The 20,700-nt window shown below is 55.0% G+C and overlaps 2 protein-coding genes across 2 annotated transcripts in view; both read left to right on the forward strand.

Moving 5' to 3' along the window:
• Positions 1 to 785: 785 nt before the first annotated feature.
• On the forward strand, positions 786 to 12,812 carry PIG-O (phosphatidylinositol glycan anchor biosynthesis class O). Its single transcript, XM_037226536.1, has 9 exons — positions 786 to 904; positions 3,785 to 4,537; positions 5,001 to 5,071; positions 5,640 to 5,823; positions 6,331 to 6,828; positions 6,883 to 7,175; positions 8,269 to 8,504; positions 10,514 to 10,633; positions 12,394 to 12,812. The coding sequence occupies exons 2-9, from the start codon at positions 3,801 to 3,803 to the stop codon at positions 12,592 to 12,594; spliced, it is 2,340 nt and encodes a 779-aa protein (XP_037082431.1). The 5' UTR covers positions 786 to 904; positions 3,785 to 3,800; the 3' UTR covers positions 12,595 to 12,812.
• A 4,107-nt stretch (positions 12,813 to 16,919) lies between these two features.
• The window catches only part of LOC119103089 (kinesin-like protein KIF19), a gene marked incomplete in the record, with an annotated part of 63,855 nt that continues 60,074 nt past the window's right edge, over positions 16,920 to 20,700 (forward strand). Inside the window, 1 exon segment of the mRNA XM_037226537.1 lies at positions 16,920 to 16,991. Coding sequence (XP_037082432.1) covers positions 16,923 to 16,991 — 69 coding nt within the window.

The raw sequence follows: 20,700 nt of genomic DNA on the forward strand, positions 1-20,700 counted from the left end.
CTCGCAGAGTGCTTATGATCGGCCAGGCTCTGTTCCTATTACCCTTGATCCCTTGGCCTCAGAGCAGCAGTCGTATATACGCCGAGTACTAAACAGCGCAGCCAGATAACACGACTTTCAACAGAAGAAATGAGGCTGTTTGGATGTGAACCTCGCGAATATCTTTTCGTTTGATGGGAGTGGGAAACGTTCACCATTTTTGGATCCCAATTCCCATTTGATTGCGAGTTGGTTCCAGGGGCGGATCTAGGATTCCGTTGTGGGATTCCGTTGTGGGCCCACTAGGGTTTGGTCCCCCCTTCCAAAAACATCCTTGCATTCCGGTCATTAAATTTTAAGATATTTAATAAACGGCATATATTTACACCTGTATATATACATACATATGTCTATATATATATATATATATATATATATATATATATATATATATATATATATATATATATATATATATACATATATATCTATATAGCTATATATCTATATATCTATATATCTATATATATATACATATATATAGATATATACATATATTTTTGCATTCATTTCTTCTGTTGAAAGTCGTGTTACCTGGCTGTGCTGTTTAGTACCTATGTGTACTTTACTCCGCAGGTTTTAGTACGAATCGGTACTAAAACATCTTTCCCTTTTAGTATAATTCGTACTAAATATTCTCGGGACGTAGTGGCTTCCTTCTCCCTTTTGTCCCGAATGCGCCGTTATCGTACTTAAGCGTTTTTATCGTTCGTGGACGGAGCCTTTCGTGGATGCTTGCCAGACTAGGTTTGTCCAGGGCGGTGGGTGCCGGGTTGCCGCGATTAGTTTTTGTGAAGTGTTCCAGAAATTATATGGGTGTTTTTTCGTCAAGCATCTTGCCATGAAAATTGGCTGAATTGATCAGGTGGGTATTTTGGTACCTGTTTTCTCCACTCGTTGAAAATTTAGTGCTGCATTGCTATGCTGTCAGAAGGGGCATCTTCGAGTGGTAAGATAGCTAATATTATACCATTTTCAGTGAATTATGGTATATCCCCTCTCATCCACCATGGTGTGGAAATATGTGTGCCAGGTGGTACAAGACAGGTCTGGGTAATCAAAATTGAGGGTGCCAACAATTAACGATTTTATGCTTGGTTGAGGGTGTAGGAATAATGGTCATGGAATGCTGGGTTCACAAGCAAGAGATGTGAGCAGCACTATTTGCATTACTTCAGAAGTCTGTATCAAATTGTGTGTGCCATAAGATGGTGTTTTCCTGGAAACACTGCTTAGTTATCACCAACAAGAGCATGATCAGCTCCCTGCCACATCTTGAATGAACGAGTGCTGGCACCAGGTCTGGGAACAGGAGAGTGGGTCAGGGTAGGTGCAGGAGTCAAGGCCCCCAGGCTTTTCAATGGGAGGAGCAGTTCATGAGAACAGCATTGCTGACTGTCTGTTTCCCTATTTGCTTCTGCGCAAACTGCCTGAAATATTATGCTGCTTTACTCAGTCATCCAAAATCTCTTGCTTACAAATTGGACAACATTGCTTCATATTATAATTCACAGCGTCATTTGCTTTCATGTACAGCATGTAAATGGAGATATTGTGGGGTATTATAAATATTATTAGGCCATTAGCCTGATGGGTATAATAGATTTAAAGATGGATATAACATGGCACCTGGAATGGTCAACTATTTTAGGTAAGCTGGACATTTATGATAATCCCAGCATTTTATTGCAATAACTATGGACACAGGTGTTGATTTGTATTCTTTTGAATGGGCCACTGGCCCCTAATGTCCAACTTGCCACTCCTCCAGTGGCAAGTTTGGCTCCCCAACTTTCTTGGGGCTAGACATGAGGAGATCATAACAAGTGAAAGTTCAAAATTATTAATTCTATTTTTTATTTAAAAGGCTTCTAATAATTATCTCACAGATACCATGTTTGCCATTACATGTTCTGTCTGCTGCATTTTGCATGCTTTAATTGCACACCACACTTTTTGTTTACTGGTCTAGTTTTTGGTTATTGCCCAAGTGCTTTGGAATTGCTCAGTGATGTAGCTTCTTAGACTGCAACAAAATGTGATCTCTGCCCTGCCATGAAATTTCCGTAGAGCTAACACATACTCTGGTGGAGGTCAATTTGACCTTCCCCAAAGTTTGTTCTGGAATGGTTTATAAACAGTGTGGTGTAGCTGCGCGAAAATATGCATGGGCCATGTTTGATGCGTCGTCGGCACGATTGTCAGCACCAATCACGGCCCAGTATTCTGCCTACGTCACGTCACGTGACCACAAGGTCACGTGGCCTGTGACATCACGCACCAGCTGACGATGCTAGGATTTGTTTGTCAGCCCATCAGCTTGTAGAGAAGTTGCTACCAGGTTAAAAACTCATTGGCAAAGCAGGAGTTTGCTTTGGTTGTTCTTGCGTTGGCGAGTACGGCCCCATTCGATCTGTCGTCAGCACGCTTGTCAGCTGTAATGTTTGACGTCACGCGTGTTGGCGGTGCGTTCGATGTTCGGACTCACGGGAAAGTTTTCTTCCTTAACCTTTTACTTCTGACCACACACTAACTCTGGCTTACTGCTGACACACTACGTACAAAGGGGTGTTGGAAGTGCTGATTCTGCTCCAGTATTACCATCATCTATCCCATATGTGCATTAAGCACTTCTTTCCATTTCTAGTTCATTTGAATTTCTTTCCTCTTATTTTGAGTGTTGACTTATAGTGTTGCTATTAATTATATATTACTATATATCAATTATGTTACTATTAATATATTAAATACTATAGAGTGGTACTATAAATTTGCTGGGGAAAGTAACCACACACTGCACCAATCACCTTTACTCACCTTTTCATGGCTGCTCTTGGTAGTTCAACTTCTTCCTTATTTATTTCACTTGCATCTCCCCCAATATTACAGACAGGTGGTCCAGTGCTGTTATTGTTGAATATTGTTGAATATAAAATATATAAATAATGCTACTGTCTTGTCTTTTTGCTATTTCCCCATGCAAATCTGGCAATCTTGAAAACGAAATAATCAGGACTCAAAAACTTTCTGCCTGAGGGATGAAACCTTCATGCATAAATGCCTTCAAATGGAAGAGTAAAAAATGTCCGGCAAAACTCTCAACCTTGTGCTCGAGTATCCTAAACAGCTAAGCCCCGCAAGGCCCTTTTGTCCGAGTCCTGGATACAGGGGCCCTGATTACGAATCTCACAAAAAGGCAACCCACTTGGCCCGAGCGTGCAGCAACGCTGCCGCGTCACCTGGTTGGTAACAAAGGATTGGTTGGCGCAGAGCCGACGCAGAGCAGCGTTGTGCGACAAAATACAGATCTCTTTCCGAGAGTGCCGGCAGCAATGTCTGCTTTGCATGTAGCTAACCTGTGCCTCATGCCACCCGCACAAGCATTTAGCCCAATTTTTCTCCAAAAAATCAAATGTTGAGAGCCCAGATTTGTTTCCAGTAAAAAGTTATACCCCTAAACGTGATTGTGCACAGCAGCAATTATGACCAAATAACTGTATGAACATTGAGGCACTAAGTGATGGCAAGCTTATTGCCTCTGCACACCCAACTAGCCTACGTTACGTTACGTTAACACAAACCGTGACATAAAATCGTTGACAGCCAACTATTGCGCTTCTGGTCGGCATGGTTCACCAGCACATCTGGGTCAGTCCTATCTTATCCTGTATTCCTAAACACTGTTCTCAGGCGCCACACGGATGTCAGCGGAGCTACAGCGTCTGAGAATACCTCTGTGTTGCAGATTTCAGCAGACAAGTATGCGTCATGGCACAGCCACGCTGCCCGTGCTCGTCTACGTGTTCTTCGTTCTGGCGGTGGGGCTGTACGTGTTCCTCAGCGGCTTCCTGTTGCGGCGCGTGGCGTTGCAGGAGCGCCAGACGTGCCCGGTCGGCGGCACAGAGCCCTGTGCCGTTGCGCGCACCTACAACCGCACCATCCTGCTGGTTGTGGACGCGCTGCGGTACGATTTCCTCGTGTTCAATGAGTCGCTGCCGGCGGCGGCGGCGGCGCCCTACCAAAACAAGATGCCGGCGGTGCACGCGCTGCTGACCGGGCGGCCCGAGCACGTGGCACGCTACCGGTTCGTCGCCGACCCGCCCACCACCACCATGCAGCGACTGAAGGGGCTGACCACCGGCTCGCTGCCGACCTTTGTCGACGTCGGCGACAACTTCGCCAGCTACGTGGTCACCGAAGACACGTGGCTGTGGCAGCTGCGCGCCGCCGGCGGGCGCGCCGTGTTCGCCGGCGACGACACGTGGCTGCAGCTGTTTCCGACGGCGTTCGAGCGCGCCGCGCCGTTTCCGTCGTTCGACATCCGTGACCTGGACACGGTGGACAGCGGCGTGGAGCGCCAGCTGGGCCGTGAGCTCGCGCGTCACGACTGGACCATGTTCATCGGCCACATGCTCGGCGTCGACCATTGCGGCCACACGTTTGGGCCCGACCATCCGCAGATGGCGCGCAAGTTGGCCCAGGTGGACGCGCTGGTCAGGTGAGTCGGCGCCTGGAGGCGGCCGGACAGCGCCGGGCGCTCCGCCCACGGCATGCCAACTGCCAGCCTTCTGCCAAAGTGGCTTGCTTGCAGTCGCGTTGAAGCCGGAAAAATGAGGAGATCCGAGGCAGACGTGTCGGGTTGAGATCGTGTTATCGGGGCGCTGACAGCAGGCCGCGTCGTCCGGTAGATATGGGCTGCGGCCCTTCACAAACGGCTTGAAATGCCTCCCGAGCGATTTGTCGTGTCGCACTACCCTGGGCGCTGACAGAGCTGGTCGAGTTTTCGTTTTGCTGATCCGGAGCGACCCCATTGAAGGATGTGGTGGGATGTGTGTGAGGGTTTTGGAGCGCTGGCGCTATGGACGGCCACGTGGACGGTGATGGGTAAATCATGTTTGGCCGAGAAGCATCGGCTGCAGAAAGTTTCCACGCTGTGAGTAAGATGGACTATGTGGTTTCAGGAACATCACCCATCAACTAGACAATGACACTATTCTTTTCGTGCTCGGCGACCACGGGATGACGCGAACAGGTGGGTCAAGTAAGCTCCGTCAGTTGGCGAACAGGTGGGCCAAGTAAGCTCCGTCAGTTGGCGAACAGGTGGGTCAAGTAAGCTCCGTCAGTTGGCGAACAGGTGGATCAAGTAAGCTCCGTCAGTTGACGAACAGCTGGTTCAAGTAAGCTCCGCCAGTTGGCGAACAGGTGGGTCAAATAAGCTCCGTCGGTTGGTCGTGTCCAACGGGTCTGTGGGCGCCTAATGATAGCAGCAATACGGGAGCTCCAAGGACCAGTGATCGTGGCGCCTGGCGTCCCCCCCCCCCCCCCCGGCCCAACGATATGGTCCTGGTAGCATTCGCTGACGTATATATGACATGGTCCCGGCAGCAAAGACGCCAGCTGACTTTAGCGTCTTTGCGGCTCTCAGGTCCGAACTTCGTCAGTCTCTGTCACAGTTCTGGTCATCCACCTATGGTATGCGCACTGGGACACAGAACATCGTGCTCGGTCGGTCATTGGACGTGTCTGCACGGCCCAGGCACTGTCGCTGGGAGCACGACGCCAGCGTGTCTCCACGTGACGCGTGTGCACACCGCCGGCAGGCGACCACGGCGGCGACAGCGCGGCCGAACTGGACGCCGGCCTGCTGGTGGTGTCGGGCCGCCCGCTGCCGGCGGCGCCGCGGCCCGCCGCCATCCCACAGGTGGACCTGGTGCCAACACTATCGGCCCTGCTCGGCCTTCCCATCCCCTTCTCCAACTTGGGCACGGTGCGCGCCGAGCTGCTGCCCGCGGCTCTGCGGCGGCCGGCGCTCGCCGCCAACGTGCGTCAGGTGGCGGCGTACCTGGCGCGGCTCGGCTCGCCGCCGCCGCCGCCGCCGCCGGCGCCGCGGCCCGAGCCGGCCGACGCGCTGCAGTACCTGGACGAGGCGCGGCTCCGCTGCGCGCGCGTCTGGGCCACCTTCGACACGGGCCTGATGACGGCCGGCGTGGTGCTGCTCGCCCTCTCGGCCGCGCTCTCCGCCGCCTTCGCGCTGCTGGCCGCGCAGCTGCCGACCGACGCGCTGGCTGCCGCGCTGCGCCGCGCGCTCATGAGCACGCCGCTGCTGGCCGCGCCGCTGCTGGCGCTGGCCTGGCAGCTGGGCGCCGCGCCGCCGGCCGCAGCGCTGCTGCTGGCCGCCGCCGCCGTGGCTGCCACGGTGGGCGCCGGCGCGCTGCGGCTGCGAAGCTCGCTGGTGGCGCTGGCGCGGCGGCGTGGCTGGCCGCGGCCAGGGCCCCGCGGCCTCGCCGCCAGTTTCGTCCTGCTGGTGCACGGTACCGCCTTCTTCTCCAACAGCTTCACCGTCTGCGAGGATGCCGTGAGCGGCTTCCTGGCAACCAGTATGTTCGCCGTGCAGCTGCTGCCCGCGGGCGGCGGAGGCGACTCGCCAGGCGGCGCCGCCCGCCTGTTGCCGCGTCTGGCGGCGGCTGTCGCCGGCAGCGTGCTGCTCCGGATCGGCCGCGCCGGCTTCGCCTGCCGCGAGGAGCAGTGGTGGTGTGAGCTGGGCGTGGCGCACCGACCGCTGGCCAGCCTGCAGGACGGCGCTGAGCGCAACGGCCGGCTAGCTGTGGCCGCGGCCAGCCTCGTGGCCGTGCTGTTCGCGCACCGCGCCTTTCTGCGCCACTGCGGCAACCTGAATGGTTTCTCAGCAACAGAGCTGGTGGCACGCTGGTGCGGCTGGCTCTCGGCTGCTGGCCTGCTCGGCAGCTGGGCGCTGCAGGCCATCCACCCCAGCTCCGCCGCGCTGCTGACGCCCGGCCAGCGCCAGCTGCCGGAGCTGCTGGCGCTGGGCGCGTCCAGCTGCGCTCTGCTGGTGCTGCTGTGGCGGCCACTGCTGGTGTTGGTACAGCCAGAGCTGGCTGGCGGCCGGCTGGTGGCCCGCGTCTTTCGCCGGCTGCGTCACCAACTGAGTGGCGCCGCCAGCGAGCTGCGCGTCTACGGGCTGGGCTCGGCCGTCAGTGCTGCCCTGCTAACCGCGCTGCTGGCCTGCTGGACGCCGCTGGTGTTGCTGCTGGGCGACGGCCGCGCGCCGGCCGCCGCGCTTGGTCTGGCCCTGATGGCGCTAGCTGCCGCGGTGGTGGGCTTCGACGGAACCGCAGGTCAGTGTTGGCCCTCTGTGGGCGGTCGTCTCTGTGCTGTAATACAGCAGATCACATGTGGCTTATCTCATGACTTTGCGTGGACGACTGCTGTCCATGTATGTATGTGGCAGTCATGCTTTCGCAGGTAAAGATAAAAGCCAGCCTGTACGTATGAAAGTAAAGAGCAGAATGCCAATCTCTCGTGTATTTTTTTTCAGTAGCATGAATTCGTACCTTTATTTGCGGAAAGCTACGCCGGTATCGTTCTTCTTTCATTAGTCTAGGGAAAATAATTATCAGTACACCTCGCCAGGACCAATGAATACTTATTCAGAAAGATAATCATAGTGACGCGGTGGGGGATGTTTGCTGGTGTTGCGGCGCTATTGGGCGGGGGCGGGAGGGGGGGGGGGGGAGGAGGGGAGGGACGGCGTCGCGTGCCGTCACTAAGCGGACGCTCATTGCTTGGACGTGAGTCATAATCATCGCACCGGCTGAGTTGCTCGATATTGGCTGCCGTCCCGGGCCGTCCTTACGGTGACGTGGTCGTCGGGGGGGGGGGGGAGGGGGGGGGGGGGAGGAGAGGTGGCCGTTGCGTGCGCTCGCGGTGGGCTGCTCGGCATCGATTGCCATCCAGCTGGCCGTTCGTGGTGCCTTGCTGACAGGCACCCGTCTGTGGGCGGGCCTGCGCTGCTTGGCCCGCTGTCGACGCTGGCGGTGTGCTTGAGCTGGTGTTGCACAGGCTCTCCAGTAACGTTGCAATGCGAACAACTCGAATTTACGGGGAAACTCATTCAGCACAAAACCTATAAAGCAACTAGTTCAGGCATGTGACAATGCTATAGATTTCGTCATTTACACATCTTTATGTCATAGCAGTCGCGTTGTGCGACTTACTCAGCACATGCTTTTCTGGGCACCGTGTTCGCACCGGCCACATGGGTGCCCGCATCTCACCTCTGTCAGGACATTGCCACCCGCCCCGTCCGTGGGCGGGTGGCAGCTGTTTCACTGGCAGGCAATGATCCTTCTCTTTGTTCGCCGGGGAGCAATCAAAGCCAAGGCCCGTGTTTTCTGGCGAGCGGTGACCCAGTTCTGTGTTCGCCGGCAGGCAGCGACTGGGCGGCAGCCGTTCTCTGGGCCGAACTGGCCTCGTTCCAGTTCTTCAGTACCGGCCACCAGGCGACGTTCCCGTCCATCCAATGGGACGCGGCCGTAGCCGGTCTGCATATGATGCCCACTGGGCTCCTGTTGCCCGGCCTCTGCGTGCTGCTGGCCACGTTCGCCTCGGAGCTGGTGGCGGCCGCCGCGCTGCCGCTGCTGCTCTGCGCGCCCCACCTGGTCCAGGTGCGCCGCACCCGCGTCCGCGCCGGCTGCCGCCACCTAGGCTGACCAGCGCCTCTGCCCAGCCTGGTGCCACCTCGGTGTGCCGTGAGGCCCCTGTGTCTTTTTACACCGGGCTGCGTTGCAACAGATCTTTGTCAACCTGATCTCTGTTATGTTGACCTCTGTTACCCTGATCTCTGTTATCCTGATATCTGTTACCCTGATGTTTGTCACCCTGATATCTATCACCCTGATCTATGCTACCCTGATCTCTGTTACCCTGAGCTCAGTTACCATGATCTATGTTACCCTAATCTCTGTTACCCTAATCTTTGGGATCACGATCTCTGTTCTGTTGCCTCGACGTCTGTTACGCTAATCTCTGTGACCCCGATCTGTGTTACCCTGATCTCTGTCGCACATCATTTTGGTACACTGCTCCCTGTCGCTCCGTCCTCTATTGTACCGTACTCTGTTGCACTGCACTCTGTTGCACCGTATTGTGTTACGCCATACTCTGTTACACCGTACCCTGTTGCGCCGTAATCTGTTGCACTGTGTTGCGCTACGCCATACTCTGTTGCACCGTATTGTGCTACACCATACTCTGTCGCACCGCGTTGTGTTACTCCGCACCTTGTTGGACCGTATTGTGTTACACTGTACCCCACCGCACCCTGCTCTGCTGCACCGTACCATGTTGTGCCGTGCTCTGTTGCACCGCTGTCTGTGATCCCACCCCTGCACCGCGTGCTACTACCCTTCACGCCATTACCCCGCTCTGTGTTACCGTCGGCGATCCCGCTGTGAGTTACGCCGATTTCTGTGATCGCATCATCTGCCGCTCGTCCCTTGGTGCTCCACGTTTTTTATCCGCCCTATTTGACTGTGCCGTCTGTGATTCAACCGTCTTTTGCCCTGCACCTTGCTACACCACTCCGTTATACCCTTTCGTCACATCGGACCCAGTTACACAGCCCGCTGCTCCACCGCTGTGGGATCATCTCGCGCCACGCTCTGCGTGCCCGTTGTCGGTTACGCGACCTTCCGTTAGTGCCTGCTCTGCTACCCGTCTGCTACGCTGCTGTCTCCTGCCCTTCTGTCGTACCAGACGCTCCGTAACACGGCCCACTCGCGCTCCACCTTATCATGTTCGGTTTTCTGGCAAACTATCCTCTATTACACCACCCTGTGTTGCGTCTCGTTCTGCAACGCTACTCTCTGTCGGGCCGAATTCTGTCGTAACACCCTCTGTAAGACCGTCCCCTGTCACCCTGCATTTTGCGCCTTGTCCTCTCTTACCCCTACGTCGCCTCCGCTGTTCTGTGCACCTCCGCGTGGTATTCCCTTTCTGCCACACCGTCCCCCACATGCTAGCCGGATTTCTTTCCCGTTTCCGCTTCCTATGCCCTGCTACCACATTCACTTCGACCCCACCGTCTGGTGGTTCGGTGCTTTCTGTCTCTCCGACATAGTCTTCCGCCATGCCCTAATGTTCGCGCTGTGTGCCGCGGGGGGCCTGCGGTCAATGTTGTCCATAGCTTGTGGGTGTCTGGCATTGTGTGCGCGCCACAAGCTGCGATTTGTTTTGAGACCTGGCTGGCTGAACTTTGTGGGCTCCCTTGATTATGTAGAAGATAAATGCGCCGCAGACGCCCTAATGCGGTTCCGCCGCTAGTGAAACCCTGGTGAAAGCCCCGGACGCCGCTGGCATGCACAGCGATATGGTTCACGCTGGACGGCCCAGTGAGCTGCGCTGTGTTTGTCAGCGGTCCGCCGTCACAGGGGTCCGTGCGCAGGCTAATCGCTCCTTTTCAGAGCTGTTGTCCTGGACCAGCAGGTGGCATCGTGCAAAGCGGGATAGTTTACACCTTGTGGTCTTTGCCACAAAGTTCGTCCAGTATGAATGCATGCGACATGTCCTGAGCTGTGCCAGCTCCGCCAGCCGCCAGCTTTCAAATGGCTTTTGTTGTGCGTTCGGGAGCGGCGTGCGGCGGACGCGAGTGAACACACCGCGCGCTGTCGGCCAGGCGGTGCGCGAGCGCGGCGTCTCCTGGCGCGGCGAGCTGAACCTGCTGCTCGATCCGAACGGCACTGCACGCCGCCTGCTCGCGCTCAACGTGCTCTACCTCACGGCCAAGGCGGTCAAGGTGAGTGACGGACAGTCGCAGAGGACGCTGGTGACGCGATCTGTGAGAGAGCGAGACCGGCGGGGTGGGACCTCGGCCGTCCGGCGGCGGCCGGCTGACGTCAGGGGTGGGGCCTCGGCCGTCCGGCGGCGGCTGACTGACGGGAGAGGTGGGACCCCGGCCGCGCGGCGGCAGCTGGCTGACGTCAGGGGTGGGACCTCGACCGTCTGGCGGCGGCTGACTGACGTCAGGGGTGGGACCCCGGCCGTCCGGCGGCGGCCTCCTGACGTCAGGGGTGGGACCTCGGCCGTCCGGCGGCGGCCGGCTGACGTCAGGGGCGGGACCCCGGTCGCGCGGCGGCAGCGGGCTCACGTCATGGCGGGTCCCGTGTTCCCTGCCGAGTGGTCGGCCGACTTAAAATATGGGCAGACAAGAGGCACGACAGCTCGGCAGTTACAGTGAATATTACTAAAGATAATGTGGACGGCGCCAGAATGCAAGGCATTAAAGAGCTTTTTTGTGTGTGATCCTCTCCAACCCGAATAGATGACATGTTTTGGAGGGAGCATTTGCTTTTGTTTGTACTTTGACAGACTTATTAGTGAGGAAGAATGCAAATCATTTAACAGGGCTGCATCCAATATCTAAAATGTTAGCTTCGAAAAAAATGAGTTGTAAAAGTGTGTGGTCAACTATGCCTTATAAGGCGCCGCGTGATGATCAGTTCCTATGATGAGCCGAGTTTGAATGTTGTGTGCGGTGACCTTTCGTTGGCGTAATGTCGTCCAACTTTGTGCGATGGTTGAACCATTGTTTTTTCGTCCAACAAGTTGCCGAATGCCGTTTTCGTGTACATCATAAACCACAAACGATCTTTCCGAGGCTTGCGTGACCGTGGCATGCTATAGATCTATTGCATCTATTTAAGACGAGTTGTCGGCTCAAATGACAAATTTATTCGGACTGTTGTCCTCATCAGTGGTTTTCTGGTGCACAGTAGATTTCGACCGGTTGCTTTTCTGGCCGTTTTTGGGTGTTTGTTGGACCTGCTACATTGCTGGGGATGTTTGTTGCAAAGCCAGCCAAAGGACTCGCGACTCGTGGCTTCGCGAACCCACGGTCTTGCGAGTAATGCACCATGGCTCACCACTTAGCATAATTGTTACATTCTGGCATAGTACTTGACTAGTATAGCCCCGCAATATGATGCTTCAAAGGCGTTTGAGCCGTTAAGTAAGATTGCTTTACCAGATGTGTGGTGAACCGCTTACAGCACAGCAGTGTTGTAACCAGGGGCGTGTTTACATTACGTCGCAGTAGTAGCAGCAATCCACTATCAACAAGTAGCCCTTCCATGAATGTGCCTTAGTAAAGGGTGCTTGTAGACGATGCTGGATATACGGCCCCGACGTTTATGGTGCCACATTGCACGTGAACACGGCACTTCGATAATACATGCACACTGAACACGACATTAAATAAGCATCGCGCTCGACCCATAGTAAGTGCCGCGCGGAGAAAGGCGAGGGTGATGTGGGGCGCGCCCAGTGCGCTGTTACGCTCTAACCGCGCCTCGTTGTTCACGCAGCCATAGGACAAAACAAAGCAAGGTAATAAGGCATGCCGTCGCCCCACCGCTTTCCTCCAGCTCGGTCCGTGCCTATGTATTACGCACTGCTGCTGTTCTCGTCAGAGAGTGCGGTGCTGTGCGTTGGGCACTGATCCGTGTCCTTTTGCCGCTGCGTTGTCTGTGTATACTGAGCCTCCGCCGTGTTCCGCAGCTGCTGATGTGCTGCCTGGCGGCGGCCGTGCTGCGTCGCCACCTGATGGTGTGGAAGATCTTCGCGCCCAAGGTGCTGTTTGAGGCCGTCTCGTTCCTGGTGGCCGGGCTGGGCGTCATCGGCTCGCACGCGCTCGTGCTGCGCATCCTCCGTCACGCCGGCTCGTGGCTGGAGCAGCTGGCGCACAAGGAGATCTTGTAGCGGCGCCGAGTGGGCGCTGCACCGACCCCAGCGGGCGTCGGCCGCGTCTCGAGCTGGCGGCAGGGCAGTGCCAGTCTCAGGGGGTACGCCGACGGTCCCGGCGCCGCTCGGCCGCGTCTCGAGCTGGCGGCAGGGCGGTGCCAGTCTCAGGGGGTACGCCGACGGTCCCGGCGCCGCTCGGCCGCGCCTCGAGCTGGCGGCAGGGCGGCGCCAGTCTCAGGGGGTACGCCGACGGTCCCGGCGCCGCTCGGCCGCGCCTCGAGCTGGCGGCAGGGCGGCGCCAGTCTCAGGGGGTACGCCGACGGTCCCGGCGCCGCTCGGCGCGCCTCGAGCTGGCGGCAGGGCGGTGCCAGTCTCAGGGGGTACGCCGACGGTCCCGGCGCCGCTCGGCCGCGCCTCGAGCTGGCGGCAGGGCGGCGCCAGTCTCAGGGGGTACGCCGACGGTCCCGGCGCCGCTCGGCCGCACCTCGAGCTGGCGGCAGGGCGGCACCAGTCTCGGGGCACGGTACGCCGACGGTCCCGGCGCCGCTCGGCCGCGCCTCGAGCTGGCGGCAGGGCGGCGCCAGTCTCGGGGCACGGTACGCCGACGGTCCCGGCGCCGACCGGTCGCCACGGCGCCGCGAGCCGGAGTACGCCGACGTGCCTTCTGGATGACGCCGTGGCTTGCCGCGGCCCTGGCCGGTGCCGGCTGCGTGTCGGCACTGTCACCACTTCTTCGCCACCACTCTTCCGCCTCCGCTCTTCCGCCACCACTCCCTCGCCACCACTCCCTCGCCACCATTCTTCCGCCACTCCGCGGCCGTCCGCAGTGTCTCCTGGGCGTCTTCCAGCCATCCTCGGCGGCTCCAGTGGCTTCCTGTCTTCGCTTGGACCTTGCCGCTGCGGACAGTCGGCACGCGGTGGCGGAAGCGGCCGGTGCGCGCGGCAGCCGCGCTGTCTGTGATGGCGTCGCGTCTTCGGGTGTGGGTCGCCGGCTGCCAGATGACTGCCAGATGCAGATGGCTGCGGGCTGCCAGATGGCTCTTGGCGCCGCAGGAGGGAAGAGCTTGCTCATGACCCACGTGCAATACTGTATTACGGAATGGTCTGTGTTGATGCAGTATTCAGTCGGATCTCTTGTGGGACCGTCTGTAGTTGAAAATGGGAACAGTGATTGTTCCCAAGTGTATGCCAGTAGCCAGCGACTTGCGTTTGTTGTGGCGCTTGTATAACGCGCTGTGTTGTGGTTTTATTGTGAACGCTCGCCTGGTTTTAAGTGCCATTACGAGATTGGATTCGGTTCGTTGTTTGCCCATGCCGTATCGGTTGTACTCGTGTAGCGTGCTTGTAGTGACGTGGAGAAAATTCGCGCGCTCATATTTGCCCATGTGTTCCCCTTTGATGTGAGCGCGTGGTTAAGTGTTAATTTGTGAGGTAGCGGCGTTTTTCAAGGCTTCTGCCATTCTGTTTAAATGGCCGATGGCGTTGTTTTCAAATTACTTCACGATGAAGACAGTTAAATTGCTGTGCTGTTTCACTAACATACACCCCTAAGACGTCCCGCCTCCGGCGAGATGCCTCGAATGTGGCTGACATATTTGGTCCACGTGGTGCCGGATCAAGTATGTTGAATGCCCTTCAAGCGGCTCTCCCAAAAGCGGTGCATGTCGGCGATATGCGGGGATTTGCATCTCTGGAGGGACCTAGGCTCTCAGTTCTGTGTCCCATCCCCTCCCCACCCTCAATATAAGGGCACGATCGCCAAAATTCATCACAATAGACCACTGCGCCTTGGGTAAAAATGGGCCTTTGTCCATACGTGGCGCGACCCCGACAAGCTGCTCAAGCTCCGCGTATTTTATTGGCGCAGTGTTTTTTTCTGTCTGTAAGCTGGATATCCGCACGTGCATATCGCGACTGCAGCTGATTATTTTGGACTTTGCGGTGCATAAGCTGAAGACCTATATTGTGACTACTGATCTTGCGCATTGAGGCCTACTGTGGAGGTGTTCATCCTCATTTTAGTCACTTTCGTGTCACATTTTCTCCTCAGTGATTTTACTCGTGATTTCGTTGGAACACAAAAAAGGCAGTGCTTAAATGACGGGTGATATTAGTCGTCCAGACGTCCGCGTGTTGTGGGTCGAACTTTCCAAATTTGCGTGCCGTGCTTAGGGCCATGTCCGCTGTTAACGATACGCTGCTTGGCCCCCGCGTGGTCGTAGATGAAAGTGACTAGTCTGAAATGTGGTGTCCTTTCCTGGCCGGCAGTATGTTGAAGTTGTGTGCCTGCTCCGAGACCGTGCAACGGGCACGAGTGTTACCGAACCATTAGAGGGCGCCTGTTTGAAACCTGACGCGTGTAAACACTGGGTATGCAGCGCATAAATCACTCTTTTACGTACTGTCTTACTGTCGAACGACTTCTGCGGACTGCCGGATTCTTTTCAGAGGACGGTTAATCCCTGCCACGACATGCGTGGGGACGGCAGTAGCATCGATATGCCGCGAATGGTGTATGTTGATCGGACCTATCGGCGTTACTGACGCAGCCGTACACCGGCTGCCGCACGTCATCACAGAGTCGCTGAGTCGACAGGTTTGAGGTCTATCGCCCGAGCTAGCGTGTGACTTAACCCTTTTGGAATTTTATTTTGATTTCTTCGCGCTAGCATTTGCATTCAGGTGTAAGAAACGACCTGAGCGTCAACGATTTGGCGGAAGCTCGATTGACAGGGAATCCTACGTTTGCTGACCAGGCTGGTGGGAGTCACTTCCTGTCGTATCGAAGCCCGCCCTCGAAGGGCTCCGGGCGACTGGCTGGTTATTCAGTTCAGTCAGTGGCTCGGAGCGGTTTCGGGCTAATCGCATTGGGTCCTGTGACAACTGGACTGCAAGCTGCTTCATTTATAAATCACATCCATAATAACAGGCAGTGTGTTGACCTCGGCCGACGGCCAGGCCTTTACGACACGATCCAAATCATACACTATCTTGCGTTAACGACATTGTTGCCGCTCACGACCCGGTACAGGACGTCAGTTGCGTCACGTTGCAAAATATGTCCTTACAACAATGATGATTATACGACGCTTGCTCCACGCGGCGCACGCTCGCCGGGCAACCGCACCACTCGGCTCAACAGAAGAAATACGAATGGCGCCTCGAATCAGGTTTGGCTGACTTGGTTGTGGGATACTGCGGAGTGTCAATTATCCGTCGCGTAATTTCCAGATTTTCCACAGCCCAATGCATGTTGGAGCCGTAAGTCTCCGGACGGTTTGTCTGATAGAATTATGGGAACTATCACAGTTGCCATACTGTGTGCACACAGTGCAGTACCGTCTGACAGACAGGGTTGTACTTAGCGTTTAGGTCGAAAGCGGAGTTTGTTTGGAATGTGTTCCGTTTTGTTGAAGCTGAGATGCAATTAGTTTTCTTAAAAGTTGGGTTGAGTACGGGTCCGAGAGTTGTGCGGTAAAGTACACTGACGGGAGTGATTGATCTGTGGATTTGGTAGGTACGAAGAATGAGCCAAGTGAGATGCTGCAGTTTTGACAACTACAAATGTGAGCGCTATAGATACGATACGAACTACGGATCTGATATTGCTGGATCCCTGGTCCAAAACATGGGTACTTCAAAATGACTTCACCTGCCCTGTTGGGGCAAATACGATAGGTACCTACTGCTAGCGTTTCGCCCATATACGTGACATCTGTCGTTAATCATCCAAATTATATCATTTTGAACTACGGACATTCAAGCAACGCCAAATATCTTCCCGTCCCCCCTCCTTTAAAAGCAAGCAAACGCGCTTTCCGTCAGCCCATGAGACCACCTGCTACCCGAGCTAGCCTAGCTACCTGGGCTAGCCTGTCCGCCCCTGCCCGCCCGGGGCGCATCCACTCGGTCAACCTGCCGGCCTGAGGCGCGTCCCCGGGTCAAAAGTCCGCCCCCGCCCGCTGGAGGCGCGTCCTTGGGGTCAGTCTGTCCGCTCCTGACCGCTAGAGGTGCGTCCCCGGGTCAGGCTGCGCCGCCCCCGCCCGCTAGAGGCGCGTCCTCGGGGTCAGTCCGTCCGCTCCTGACCGCCAGAGGTGCGTCCCCGGGTCAGGCTGCGCCGCCCGGGGTGCGTCAGCGGCTCGGTCGCGACCTTCAGCCGCTGAATAAGTGATGGCCGTTCCAGGTCGCGCCGCCGCCGCCGCTCCGCCGATTCGCCGCGCCTGTTTGTGTCGCCCAGTTGCCACGTTACCGCTGCGGCGTCGCGGTCGTCGCCGGCTGCATCAGCGGCGGCAGTCAGTGGCGGCGCGGGCACGGGTGCGGGCTGTGCGCGCGGGGGCGGCGGCGCAATGGGTGCTCAGGGGCGCCGGGACCCGGCCCAGCCGGCCGCTGACGGCTCGGCCAGCTCCCGACTGACGGTGAGTAAGGCTCATGGCTTTGTGGTCGCTCTTCGGTACTGGATGAGACGCTGTCTGAGCTGGTGCCCGATATGGAGTCTGAGCCTGATGGCGTTCTGATGTCCCTCGAGACACTATTTGAGCCTGTTTGTGGGGCTGTTGGCCAGGCGTGAGAAATTGTATGAGCTTGTCCAATGCTGAATGAGGCAGTGGATCTAATAGCAAGAGACTTCTCCAGTCTGGAGGAATATCTCGGCTTTGTCCGCATGACGTAGAACATGATGTGGTGAAGAAATTGGACGGGTAGAATGCATCTGTATCTTTTTAATTTGTTTGGTATGCACTTCAGGCAAGGTGGGACACCGTCTATAACTGTAACGACCGGGGTTGTAATCATGTGTAGTATAGGAATAAGTGAAGTGCATAAGCCGGGTTTGAGAAAACTGAAAACCTCTTGTGGAAAACCCACCGATGATGGTGTTCCACATGCACAGTGTGTAAAAGGATGTTAGTACCAATAGAGGCCGCTGTTGCCGCGACAGCGTTGACACCGTTGTTCATGAAACTATACGTTTGGGCATCCCTCCTTCTTAGCAAGCATTCCTTTCAGCATTTGCTGCTCCCCAGCAATCTAATTTTGGAATGTGCAAATGTGGTAACGTGCCGTTGATAGCTTTGTTGTTTGTTTTTTGACCGGCGAAGTGTTGATATGCCAACGCAGCCAAATTGATGCAGTTGCAAAGCCACAGTACGAATATTCGATCTATTTTCTCAAAGTGCTACGCGTGGCCAACTCTTGCCTGGCCTGACCACAGCACTCTTGATCAGCACTCAGGACAACACGGCACAGCACGACGCAGCACAGCACATCACATAGTTTATAACTGAGACCGGGTCCAGCCACATGCTTGTAACTTGTTATTTCGTGTCGCAGATTTCAAAGACGTTTTCAAGTGTACTGTAGACTCAAAGTGAAGTCACACAAAATTGTGTGCTGACTGTCCTCCAGTTAACGGCTAAAACGGGCCGAGCGGCATGCGTTCTTCCTAACGTCAGGCTGCACATACGCCGTCCTGTTTAATCCACTTTATCTTAAGAGTGCGGCTGACGTCACGCTGCACATATGCTGTCCTGTTAAGTCCACTTTATCTTAAAAGTGCGGCTGACGTCACGCTGCACATATGCTGTCTTGTTTAGTCCACTTTATCTTAAGAGTGCGGCTGACGTCACGCTGCGCATATGCCGTCCTGTTTAGCCCACTTTATCTTAAGAGTGCGGCTGACGTCACGCTGCACATATGCTGTCCTGTTTAGTCCACGTTATCTTAAAAGTGCGGCTGACGTCACGCTGTACATATGCTGTCCTGTTTAGTCCACTTTATCTTAAAAGTGCGGCTGACGTCACACTGCGCATATGCTGTCCTGTTTAGTCCACTTTATCTTAAAAGGGCGGCTGACGTCACGCTGCACATATGCTGTCCTGTTTAGTCCACTTTATCTTAAAAGTGCGGCTGACGTCACGCTGCACTTATGTCGTCCTGTGTAATCCATCATACCTTGAGCGTGCGGCTGCATGCTTTCACGCAGCTTCATTCTTAGTTACGTCCGGAGCGGTTGGTGTGAATTGGGATTCGCATTTCCGTGCCGTTATACTTTCTAGAAGCTGATGTCTCCCCAACCACTGACCGCAGCTTTACACAAGGTTCTGCAACAAGAGCTACACAATTATCTTTGAGCGGTGCTGCATAGATACTCCAGCATTGGCTCGGAAACTGTTCGATCCGACTTGATTTTGCCGCGATGCTTGTGAGCGCGCTCAGCCGGCCCGGCGGCACAGCATGCCGTCCCTGCCGTGTCGCGGCGCGGCCTATGCCGCACGGTGGAATTCGAACCACCACCTCGGGCGCCGACCGCCGTCCCGTTGCGGACCGTACCGGACGCGTGATAGGTGCGTGTGTGCTAGCCCAGTGTAAGCTGACTTATTAGTGGTTGTTTAACCTGACTGAATATAGTGTCGCGCCCCCCTGGGATAGCAGGGGCAGTACGCCTCTGGCACTCGGTCCAATACAGATCGCTGCATCGCCACACGTCTCTCTCTGACCGAGCTGAGCCGAACCGATGGACAAAGACATCACAAGGCTGAAGTTCGAACTACGATAACCTCGCCAGTTCCATTAACAGTAAAAACGTAATATTTCTCCGCTGCGAAAGAGCTGCGTAATCCGGGCCTGAGCGGCACGCACAGATCTTGATAAGTGAGCAGAGAGTAGAGACGAGTATAGAGTAGAAGAGACGAGTAGAGAGGTCACGCGAAACTGGTATCGCACATACATGAGACCAGCACATTTCGACTGGTGAGGGAATGCCTAATCGCAATGGCAAACGTTTGGTTTACCGCACACCCGGTAACGCGCCCTCGCACGTAAACCGTTGTTTTAATGGCGTTTTTAAGAGATTATGCAAGACGTCTTCAAAAAAGTAGATAACGTGTAAAGCCGGCAACGCATCACAATGAAGAGTACTGTCTATAACGCATAGAACGATCTCAGCACTTCCGATTGATACATGCACAAGCAACCGACCGACAAGCGGACAACATCCTCGTTTCCGAAGCTGGACTCGAAAGCACCGATTGTGGCCTAAGGCCAGACAAATCAGGTCACGAATAGTATATAGGCGTGTGGGCCAATGTAATTCTCCGCAATACCTTGGCAACAGTCACAAAAGCCCTATTAAAATTTCAAATGCATCGATTGTGTCAGCTGAAACGCCTGGCCAGCTCAAATCCCATGTTCAGTCAATTACCAGTCCTTGTCATCGGTGAACTTCTGCCTGGAAAAATTGCATTAAAGACAGACCAACGTGTTTAATATACGCATTGGTATGCGTCCCCAGATGTGTTTGGCCTATTTGCTTAGGTTCTGCATGGTCTGCATGATAAAAAATGTAAACTCTGACGTATATTGCCATCTCGCCCGTCTCGCGTTGCACAAAGTATTCTGGTGACAACTCCACGTACACATACAAGAACCAGCGCTGAGTCCAGAGGCCAGCATTTGAATACGCCAACGAATGCATTAGCATGGGTGGGCACGAATCCGTGAAATCATTAATCCGTTAATAAACCATTTAACGTAACTATAGTTGATTTTTTCGTGAAGGGATTCATGCTTTCATTAATGTCGAAACGATCAACCTAATCCTTAACTTCTATTCTATTTCTGTCCGTTAGCTTTGAGGCCGTGAGCTGTTATGTCAATTTCCGATTTGGTCTGGATGGACAGTGCTTCTAAGCGTGTGGGAGATTTGAGCGTTTGTTTGTGCCTTGATATATGAATTATGGGAAAACAGTGGTGGACATTGACATTGTTATGTTAACGAGCATAGGGATGGGGTAGGGGCTGCCTCCTGGCACCTTTTGGGGGCCGTGCTAGGGACGGCATTAACGCTGACTTGGTTTAAATCTCAGCGCATAAATGATACTCAACTTTCAAGGGCACATTTTACATTTGATGGGATTAAAACAAGCTTCATATCTGATGAAATAAGCTCACTTATAACTACTGGTACGCTTCTAAGTGAAAAAGACTGCTCTAGACGGCATAATTTCTTATCTAGTCAATATATTCCTCAATATTCATTGTTTCATTGCGTCGTAGATCGTCTGTATGATGTTAGAGGTGCTGCCAAACTGGCCGTGTAAAATTGTCACCGTAGCTTGTGGTAATTCA

This window comes from Pollicipes pollicipes, unplaced genomic scaffold (genome assembly GCF_011947565.3).
Source record: "Pollicipes pollicipes isolate AB1234 unplaced genomic scaffold, Ppol_2.1 Scaffold_5724;HRSCAF=6776_pilon_pilon_pilon, whole genome shotgun sequence".
Classification (NCBI taxonomy): Eukaryota; Metazoa; Arthropoda; class Thecostraca; order Pollicipedomorpha; family Pollicipedidae; genus Pollicipes; species Pollicipes pollicipes.

Bases quoted from the DNA above. Each gene is read 5' to 3' on its own strand.
- PIG-O (XM_037226536.1), top strand. From the start codon at position 3,801: ATGCGTCATGGCACAGCCACGCTGCCCGTGCTCGTCTACGTGTTCTTC. The intron at 6,829-6,882 runs GCCCGGCCAGCG...GTCCAGCTGCGC, and splicing joins AGCTCCGCCGCGCTGCTGAC to TCTGCTGGTGCTGCTGTGGC. The intron at 7,176-8,268 runs GTCAGTGTTGGC...GTTCGCCGGCAG, and splicing joins GGGCTTCGACGGAACCGCAG to GCAGCGACTGGGCGGCAGCC.